At 39.3% G+C, this 11,088-nt stretch overlaps 1 protein-coding gene across 2 annotated transcripts; it reads right to left on the reverse strand.

Annotated features, from left to right (window-relative positions):
* Window positions 1-403: 403 nt before the first annotated feature.
* tex15 (testis expressed 15, meiosis and synapsis associated) lies at window positions 404-9,006 on the reverse strand. 2 transcript variants are annotated; one of them, XM_079448003.1, is made up of 9 exons: window positions 8,885-9,006; window positions 7,553-7,685; window positions 7,269-7,434; window positions 6,932-7,163; window positions 6,710-6,853; window positions 6,484-6,628; window positions 1,789-6,386; window positions 1,510-1,556; window positions 404-1,372 (listed from the first exon to the last, which is right to left on the reverse strand). In XM_079448003.1, the coding sequence occupies exons 2-9, from the start codon at window positions 7,662-7,664 to the stop codon at window positions 724-726; spliced, it is 6,093 nt and encodes a 2,030-aa protein (XP_079304129.1). In that variant the 5' UTR covers window positions 7,665-7,685; window positions 8,885-9,006; the 3' UTR covers window positions 404-723. The 2 variants fall into 2 exon arrangements, with proteins under 2 accessions (XP_079304129.1, XP_079304128.1); XM_079448002.1 differs by having other exon boundaries at window positions 1,789-6,392.
* Window positions 9,007-11,088: the final 2,082 nt, after the last annotated feature.

The following is an 11,088-nucleotide window of genomic DNA, read 5'->3' on the forward strand; positions in this document are numbered from 1 at the left end:
TTCCTTTATCCAGTGATCTCATAATGTTGTGTTTAATGCTAAAGTGGCATATATTTCCGTTTAAAATAACTTACAGGATTTTTTTGCTCCCTATCTTGACACTTAAGTTTCTTAAAGTTTCAAGTATGGCTCAAGTACGACCACCTTATGTCATTCTCCTGCGAGATCCTGTGGACTTGACTGATCATCCCGGCTCCGGCCTAGGCAATCTCCATCAACAACCAAAAGAAGAAATTAACTACTTGTTACTTTAATATCAATACTCACTTTTTGTTTGTTTGTTTAGCTTTTCTGTGCAATGCAACATTGTATAATGCACTATATAAATGAAATTGAATTGAAAACGAGTGAACTTTGTTTTTAATTGTGAAATTACGTTTTCACATTTGTAATTTTTTATTTTGTGATTAGTTTTGCAATTCGTTGTTTTGTTTTGCACTTTTCAGAAAAATAAATAAACAAACAATAAACCTGCTGTGTATAATTATCTCTTTATTTATACTCGAGATAAGCAACAGAAGATACTTTTTTGTAAAAAAATGAAAACATTGTAATTCAAATGAAAAACTATATTTAAAATATACAGTACATTTGTTTCAAAGATTTATAAAACAGGATAATAGTTAGCAAAGACCAGGACATGAAATTTCTCATGTCTTAATAATTTAGCAATAAATAAAAATAATTTACAAAAAGTAAATCTTAATGTCACAGCTGGTAGTTCTAAACGGTGTTAGGATAAAATCTAGTATAAGGATTAACGGCTGCAGTGGAGTCAGTGGTGTATGTTTGTCCGTTCAGAAGAAAGTAAGGATAGCTAATGCCTGGAATCGTGTTGGGTAAAGGGACACATGGGAGAGAATGAGGTGCCACAAAATTTGCATTCAGAGGGAAGTTTGGTAAACTAAACGGCTGTGCCATGGCTAAAGAGGAGCGGTTTGCTTGTTCTTTTGAGGGCACAGGACAATGAGATGCAGTGCTAGTTTGTTGATGTTTAACACTCTGGAATCGTTTTCGTGAAACAAACGAATCTGCTTGTAAAGTTGTTTGGGGAGCCAACATTAAAGGCCACTTCTGCTCCCTGACCGCCTGAACTCTCCGTACGTCTGGTAAAGAGGTCCTCTGGTCAGCGTGTGATGAACTTACTCGTCTTCTAGAGAGAAAAGACTTGATTTCAGACTGTACGTGAGATGTTGAAGGTGCGTTCCAGGTGTTTAACACACTTCTGTTCATCATTCCCCAATTTACTGAAGTGTGTTGATGAGGTGTGTGGTATGGGGTTGAGTTTCCAGCACGAGCTGATGGAGTTTGGTACAGTGGGTTGGCACCATTATCATTATTCGTATGTGGTGTTATGCCTGGATGAGTTTCCCTGATGATGTTGAAGAATATTTAGAAAAAACAAATTTAGGATTTCCAGAGAGCAAAGTAACACTGGTGAATGTGTCCCAAAATATCACAACATTGGAGAAATAAATATTAACATTACATCCTGAAGAAAAATCTCACCTTCTTTTACTCAGTGAATAATCCGCTTCCATTCCATAATTTACGGTCTATATGAGAAGAAATCAAGATATAAATACCGCAGGAAAGGTTTAATTGTTCAAGTTTCATTTTCTCTTACCAAATGCAAGCATTAGAGCAGCACTTTATTTGACAGTCTTGTTCTACATGTATGTACCTGCTCTGTAACTGTGTAATTACTAGTGTACTACATTCTGTAAAATAAAGTGCTGCCCTTGTTTTATTTTTTTCATGCACTCAAACAAACCAAAGAAACATCACCTGTAGAACACTGGATTGAGAAGTTTTGTGTTTCTGGGAGGCATCGGTTTGTTTTTCTGCTGACGTCACTGCTCTGTCCATAGAGAGACAGGGTTGCTGCACTTTATTCACAAGAGTGACACCAGACTCGGTCACCCCAAATATAATTTGAGGATTTGAATTCTTATACATTTTGAGGACTTCATTCGACACCCCTTGACCCGCGTCTTGCCATATGAGGATTTTAGAGGCGTCATAAAGAAGGTGCTCAATCCCAAACCATGACACTTTGGTAGGGGTTTCTTTGCACGACCTTATAAAAAAGGCTTTTTCTTGCAGGTATCTGCATGTGATGGACAGATGCTCTGCTTTCCCCACATCAAATTTCCCTTGCAACTGATCTGATGGTGTTTCAACAAAAGTCATTATAACTTTGTGCACATTTTCTAAACTTTCCAAACTGTCTCCAAAATTGATCATAGTAGTCAGCGGTACGGACAAAAAGAAGTATTTGACATCGTGTGGATTCCTGAGAGCAGCTTCTATCTCGAACACCTCACGCTTGCTCTTCAGATACATGTAGTATGACACATCAGGGTTCACGAGTAACTGCTGGTACATTCTGGAAACATGTGTCATGTAGTACTCATGCAGTTTAGCGTAGCCCTCCTGCCCCAACATCTTCTGGAAAGAGGTAAACAATGACGACTGCTGCTGAAACCCAACCTCCCCCTTATAGAGTTCACCGTAAAGAGAAGGATCGTACCAAAGCAAACTCCGAAATGTAGGCTTGCCTCTCAGAAAGTTCATTTTATTTTCTACAAACTGCCATGCTTCCATCATCATCTGCAACTCCAGGTAAGAATTGACCGCTTCGTATTTAAGATCTACATGTGGAGGTGGATGGTCTAAATATTGCTCTACGATGAGATTCCTTGAAACAAAAGATTGATTGAATGAAATGATCTGATCTTGTTCGAATCTTAAGATGAATTGCTGCAGCATGTTCTTGCATTTAGATCGCAGAGATCCCAGTTCAGATAAGGAGCTTGTTTGATCGGCCATTTTAAGAGTGTTTAAAATGTCGCTGACACTAAAATCATTGGAGACAAGTGAACTGCTGACATCTCCGTCATGAACGATTTCTCGATTCGTATGCAGCTTGCATTCACCATTCCCAGACGTGTCCACTGGGTCTTGAGAGCAGATGATGGAACTTATAGAATCCTTACTTTGCATGAGGAATTGTGGTTTGGCTTCATTACTGAGGGAGATTTCTGTGGGAGCTGCTGTCCCGTTGGTTACAGATGGTTGAGGACTTGTTTCTTCGACTGTTTCGAGAGCGCTGGTACTGTCAGGACTCACACTAGGACACGAGCTCCACCTTGCTCTCTTTGATTTATGCCTGCTGGTTCGTTTGGCTTGAGAAAATCTGCCTCTCTTGGATTCAGCAGGCAATAGTAAATACACATCAGGCCCGGTTTGAGCTTCATCGTTAGGCCTGCAACTGTATTGGCCTTTTTCAGCTAACTGCTGTTTATGAGCTGTGCTGTCAAGAGTTATCCACATCAATGGTTTCTCCCTCAGACCTTCATTCAAAGCTTCTTGTTTCTTGACACTTGACTCAAATTTGGTCAAATAGTCTCTCAATTTAGAAATGAGCTGTGTTTCTGGAGAGTCAACGTCACAGTTTTGGTTCTGTTCTGGTCTGGAAAACTTACAGTTCTCCATTATTATGGCGGCGCTTGCATGTTTGGTATCTGAAACTTTAACATCAAGCAAACTTGTGTTGATGCTGTTTGGGTGTTCTGAAGCCATCTCACATTGGTCACTTGAAGAAGAATTTTCATTAGTAAGATCTGCAAGGTTATTTTTAGTACTTTTCCGAGCCTGTTTAGTGCAGTGCTGTAATTCTGATAACCCCTCTTCCATCAGAACTTCTACTTGACCGTTCGTCTCTGTATCGATAGCCCAAGCACCACTCTTTGCATTGGTAGATGACCTGTTTTCATTTTGTATATTTATTTCAGTGGTTTCTATATAATCCACTTCACTATCACACATCACTTTGGATTCTAGAGTTAAGAATGTCATTGGATTGAATGAACTGAAGTTCTCAGAAGCTTTCACATCTTCTGACAACTCCTCGGAGTTGAGTTCCACTCTACATAATGGATCTGATGTCATGTGTGAAGTCACTTCCTGTAACACACTTTTTTCCTCTGTAAATGTACTCTCATTGTCTTGGCTTATGTCTTCGTTGCTATCAGGTTTGTTTAAAAAGGTCTTATTTTCATTTAACATGTCTTTAACCTGCTCGACTTCGTTCGCTATTACTGGAATTGGGTTTACAGTAACATCATCTGTTGGCTTGTTTGTGTCAGTACAGAATGAATCTGCCAAAAGTGGTTCTGCAGGTTTTGTTTCTTCCTCTTTGGTCTCAGAACTGGTCTTGAATCCAGGTGATGGTATGATGTTATTGATTGGACTTGTTTTGTATAGATTTGTAATTGCAGTAGCCTCCTGACTAACCTGGATGTGTAACTGTTGTTCGTCACAGACAGCATCAGATGTGTGGGACATTTTTCTTAAATTGGGGTCTTGTTCCAGATCAGTACTTTCTTTGAGATCTATCTTAGAGGTATGTGATGGGTTGTCTGATGTTGCAGTCCTATGTGCTGCTTCACGGGAACTCTCAGCTGACACCACATTTGTGCAAATCAATTTTTTTGCGTTCCAAAAATGCTTCTTGACATATTTTGTCTTCAGAGAGCGACCTAGAGCAAGAGCTGAGGTCTGAGGTTTCTTCAAACTCCTGCATTTGGCATGCAATTTAGTCATATTGTACCTCTTTGCTAGTAGTTTCATCAGTTTAACATTACTGGACCCTGTTTCGTTATATTCCTTTACAAGGGCAAATGCTTTTTTTTTACAGCTTTTGAGTTTTGAAAAGCGTTCAGAGAGAGCAATTGGTCTTTCTGTATGGTAAGAGGTATTGTTTGCTTTTAACGTAATTATGAGATGAGGATTTTTCCAGCACCTAATGCCCAGGGGCTCTGTTTTGCTCTGATTTTTGGTGTCTGTAGGTGTAACTCTAGGTGAAAGGTAAGCTCTGGAAGTGACAATCTGCTCGCCATTTTGGCTTGGAAACAGTTCATCAAGTTGAAGTCTTTGGTACAGTCCAATGTGAGTACTGCTGTTTACTTGTAATGTTGCCATATTAAGTTCTGGTAATATTGAGTCTTGGGAAAAAGAACTCCTGTTATTTTGTCCATCCTGTTCTCGCCTCTCTGCTGTTGCAGAGTTGGGATAACTGTTTTCTGACATCCCACAGCTAGAGACTTCAACAAAGCTTGCAATATCCATGGCTGTGATGTTGTCTGCAAACATATTGACTGATTCATGACCAGGTTTTTCAAACAATTCAACCGGACATGATTCATTTCCAGAGTCCTCTCCTGTACATGTGGAGGGTTCACTTTGGTGTTTTATGTTTGGATTACTCGTCTCTCTAAAAGAACAACTTGAAGGTGCAGGTTCCTTGAGATAAATGTTTTCATTCATGAGATTGAGATTCAAGGATCCTACCTCCAAAAATGGCTTTGAAACCAGACTACCATTGAGATGTTGCACATACTCCTGATCCTGCTTGTTCTCGGGTAACATCCCGGCACAATGTTCTGGATCATGTTGATGTTGGCTCCGATTCATGTATGTCTTGTCAGTGTTTCTGCTGCATTTGTTGCTGTCAACAAAACATGTTGTTTCGGATGAATGATTAGCTTTATTATTTGTTGTCTGACTCACATGAGACTGTGACAGTGTCATGTGATTTTCTTGGGGTTGTTTCAGAGATAAACTGGTGGTTTTCTCTGTCTCTACCCCGTTGGCATTTTGATAAAGCAAACCTTTTTTGTACTTCTGATAATAAACCTCGTAGAATTGTATACGGTCTAATAATATGTGCTTTTGCTCTGGTGACATGTTTTCTAGTGACCAGATTTTGTTGTGCCTCTCTTCCTCGTTCAGCCTGAAGTATGTTGCATATTTCTGGAACTTCATCTTAAAAAGCTTTATTGATGGCAGTGTTTCTGCTTTTTGCTTTAGCGCATGCACACATATGTTGAGTGAGCATCGTAGGGAACACTCATTATTTGATGGCTCTTTTGAACTGGACTCTGATGTAGCTGCAACAAATCCAGAATTTGCATCTTCATTTTGAGGGCCATCTTCGTTTCTGGAGGCTGTGCATGATCTTTCTTTGCTCTGGTGGTTTGCATTTCGTCTAGACAGACGAGGATCCCTCACTGAGCGGGAGGAATATACTATTGTGGAAACTTTATCTATTGGACTTTGAGGTGTTGTGTCACATTTGTCCCATATTTCTCGTGTGCCAGAAGTGTTCCGTTTGTGATTTGCTTCCTCTCGCAGCAGGTTTTGGGAGAAAATAGTGTGATGTAGCATGGAGTTGTGGTTGATGGGAATGCTTTGCACATCGGCCTTCTGAAATAGATAGTCGACTCCTGGATTCTGAGTTGTGCCGAAATGTTTGAAAGTGATGGTGGCAGTGTCTCCTTTTCCTTTTCTCTGAGCTACAGTGCACGCCTGAAAACGGTCAGCTGCATCTCCAAGAGTTAAATAAAGCAGACAATTAGAATTATGGGCATTAGTGTATACCATGATCTGTAGTGTTTGGGTTATTTCTGGTGATCTTACCATGACTTGTGGGTGAGAATGGTAAGTTCAGTGATGTGGTCAGAATGACACTGCTGGCAGGAGCATATGAAACAACTGCGTATGGCAGACACTGCCGGGGTCTCTCGTTGAGCTCCTGGTTTTCATTGAAGTCAAACAGAAAAACCTGGGAATACACAGCTTGTAAGAACTCAATCTGAAGTTCAGATTCAGCTGACTAGAACATTATGAGATGATAGCAACTCACAGAAGAGCCAATGACTTGTTGGAGAGAAGTATCTCGAGGGGACACGACATCTTTTGACATGTAACAGTCAAAGCTGACTACGGGATCCTGACATTTCTTCAAGGTCACGTTCAGTGCAATTTTTTTCACCTTTCCATAAAGAACCTGTTGCCCAAAAGCATGACAGTCTTCAACACGTGACACTAAGAAAGCTTAGAATTCTATGAGAAACTATGAACAAACCTTGAAAATCAACAGATGTGTTGCACTTGCGCTGGTTGTTGACTTCAATGCCACATCAACATGTCTAAACAAATACACTCCATGTGATGGCTTTCCCAGGGCATGTTGGACAGAGCTCCCAACCTTCAGACCATCCTGATACATGTGTGGCATGTCTTGATCTGATGCAACCAGAAAACAGAATCTTTCCTCCGTTTCTCTCCCATGTCTTCCCTTGGCACGCATCTCTGCCCTGTCATTGACCACAAGTAAACAAATCTATAAATGCTAAATGATATAACAGCTATAACCCTCGAATTAGTCATTGCAGGTATACTTTACTTTTGAAAGAAACTACCTCTTTTCTGAAAACCTTCGAAGAAGCTCGTCATTGTACACTAAATGAACATCTTTCCAGATCCATGTGTTCACTTGGTCTTTTCTAGTGTCCAACCTGGAATCCCTCAGTTTTGACTGTATGAGAGTGTAATCTCGACTCTCTTCTGGACACCGTTCCAATACAACTGATCCATTAAAAAAGATAGATAACACACATTATATCATAAATACTAAGAACAATACAAATATTGGTGTAATGAAAACAAATAACTATACAAATGTCGATTTGCATTTGGTAAAAACCTTGTCCAGAGGTCCGTTTCTTTCTGGGTATAGTGAAGTTCTTCAGTGCCAGGGTTCCTGTTGTCTGATGTGCTGTGGAGACCTCAATCTCCTCGTGCTTTCTTCTCTCCATTGTTCACAATTGATAGTCACCCTGTAATGAGAGTGAACTACTGTTTTTATTGTTTCAATGTTTTTCATTGCATCGTATTGAATTGAATCGCCTTGTGTCGTTTCGCTTTGAATGGGATCACACTTTATATGTATCTTCAATGCATCGTATCGTTGGCGAAGCATCAAGACGCATATCGCATCAGCCTCAGTATGGAGATGCACATCCCTGTCTGTCGGTGATGCAGTAAACACATCTGTTATCTGCAGAACTGTGATAAGGAAACCCCTTAAACCGTTTCCTTTTATCACTTACAAACAGTTTTCAGCATAGCTACTTTAAAACATCAAATATCTCAAATTCTAAATGGTCTCTAACAAACAAATAAGCAATTCAATTTGAAACGAAACAAAACTAGTTACACCATAGACATTATTTTGCCCCTTTTTGCTCAAATTGTAAATGTTGAACGAGTTTGTCAAGCTAAGCCGTTATAAAGCCTTGACCCACAGAAAGCAGCAGATTCAGGCAGCAATACCAAACTGACACGTCTCTTTCGTGTGAATAACATGAAGAATTTGAATGAAAAACACCACATGTAGTCCAGATGTTTCTCATGTTGTATTGCTTACAGACTTATGTGTAGGTGTGTTAAGCATAGGTTTTGTGCTAGGTACAAGGGCTAAACATTCAAATTCATCTCTTTTCTTCCACGTGACCGCAGAACCATGAAAGCTACAGAGTTTAATAGAAGAAATAAACTGTTAAAATAGCTTAGCTTTACTGTTTCAAAAGCTTACGTATATAAGAACAGATTTAAAAACAATCAAATATAACTTTTGAAAACACAGACAGTAAAATACACTCTTTAGAAAATATTTTGAAATCCACCTCTACAAAGTAAATGTTAAACAAGTTATGAGTAAAAGTGTTCAGTTAAGTGTAACTTGTGTAATGTTATGATCAGAGACTCCATCTGAATGACATGTCTGTCTGTTGTTGGTTTAAAACAGACGGGGGAAACTCACAGTTCATAGTTTACATTCATTTTACTGCAACATTTTTAATAAAGTGAACATACAGTAGCCTACATCATGTGAACGAACATTGACCTCACTTTAACATTATGTACAGCATGTGTTACTCTGAAAACATCAAACAATCTGTAATTAAACCCAAACCATGAAATATCTATAAACTCGTGCGATAGCTTGTTTTAAACACACATTGATAGTACTCACCATCACGAGAAATGGCAGTTAAACCTGTTTGTCATGATGTGTTTGCAGGGAACTGTTTGAAGTTTCTCGCTTCAGTTTGAGGAACATCAAGTGACATACCAAAAAGGAAATCGCTTGACCTCAAACGCTGAACGGCAAAGGCACAGGAAATTACTTAGTACTGTTAACACCACAGCCTCTTCAGACCAAACACCATCACATCATGACATCGGTTCACTCTCTCACTTGGAAGTCTTTTATCTACAGACAGGATTCAATGTTTATTGCGTGTCATTATATATATATATACTGTTTTATATATACATCACTTTATCAACATAAAGGGTTTCCTGTACTGCTAATTCACAACAATGCCAAACAGTGAAGAGCGCAATTGAAATCAAATGTTATTGAAAGCAAAAAGCATCATTCACTTTGGTTATTTGCAGTGTCCATCATTTGTGCATAAACTTTGATGATTTAAGCAAGAGCGGAAACGGTTTAACACTGAGGTCATTCTGAGAAAGAGAAGTTTCTATTCACAGCATTCACAATCCATCACACTTGCGTACAGAGGCACTTTTTTAAGTGCTTCCTTTTTCTGTGGACGTGTTTTCAAGTGTTCTACATTACTTAGTCCTGCTGCTATTGATGATAAAATATATGTTTGATATCATTTCTTAATGTTTTGGACTAACTAGTATGTCTGAAGAGATGACGAGAAATGTTTTGTTCAATCAAAAATCTCAGTCCAGTTCAAATGACCCTGAGTCATCGTAGGGCTATGTCTTCCTCAAATACACATGACTATTTAAGCTTTTCAATAATACATAACTAGTCACACAAAGACAAACATAAATATAGCTGGAAGCAGCAATTACGGGTCAAGCCCTTCAAGGGCACAAAGGGGAAATACACGTGGACATTTCTGATGATTAGTTTTTGCACAGAAGATATGTAAAAGCATAAAGAGCACAATATAATTGCGTACCAAACTTGTGTTATGGGAACAAGATGTTCCAGCGAAGCTAGAGCCACATGACACTTTGGTGTGCTCGCCTTGATCCCGATGAGGCTTTAAATGAGAACCATTTGATCAATCAAAAAGCTTTTATTAACTCTTATTTAGCCGTGTCTCTAGAAGCGAAGTGTAGAAACAAAGTTCAGTGCAAACCAGACAGAAAAGAGTTCGAAAAGGTATGTTTTTGATATAATTCAATGTGACAGACAGGAAGTATGGTGTAATATGACAACTTTGATATCAATGAACTTGGCTTGAGCCAACAAATACACTACTGTGAACAGAATAACATCTTATTGATTCCTCATATGTTTCAAGCATTTTACATTTCATAATTTCTTGACCACTAGGGGGAGCTGGCCTATAACTTTACAGGTCCGCCATTGCTTTTCTAAAATACTGCCTTTTATGTCAAAATTCCAAATGATCGACACCCGCAATTGCAGACAGAGGAAATATTTTGGACATGTTAGATTATCACGTTTTGAAAACCAAGTTTAAAAATTGCTTATAACTTTAGTCCATTAGGTGGCGCTGTCACAAAATTTCTATGGGGCAAACAAGTTGTGCAATATGTTGCTGTTATAGATGTGGACAGAACCCAAGCGCAGGCAGACATGTGTCGAACAACAAGACTTTATTCCAAAGCAAAAACCCTCGATGGGGAAAACAAGAACAAAACAAGACTAAGGTGCAAAGGAAAAACCTCCCACAAGGGGGACAAAACAAACAAAGTCCTTAAAATAACAAACAGGAACACTGGTAATCCAAACGATGCAGGACGGACTATGGCATGAACATATAAACAATGAACAGACAAGGGAACAGAGGGAAACTGGGGCTTGATAAAAGGAAACACTAACAAGGACTGATGACACAGGTGACATGGATGAAACACTAAGGGAAAGCTAACAGGAGGATTGCACGAGGCAGGTGAGGGGACTGAAACACTAAGGGAAAGATGGACCAGGGCTGGAGACAAGACTAACACTAATGGACCGCTAACCGGGGAAACAAGGGGGCGGGACTAAAGGACGTGACACCGGAGAGAGAGCATGGCTTCTCAAACCAAAACAATGCTCCTTCTCCACACAAAACACATGGGACTGACATGATCCTGCCACAAGACTCGAAAACCAAGACAAGGAGAGGCAGGATCATGACAGTTGCAGTATCAATTTAATGTTTTAACATGATGAAAGGC

This window comes from Barbatula barbatula (genome assembly GCF_947034865.1).
Source record: "Barbatula barbatula genome assembly, chromosome: 24".
Lineage (NCBI taxonomy): Eukaryota > Metazoa > Chordata > Actinopteri > Cypriniformes > Nemacheilidae > Barbatula > Barbatula barbatula.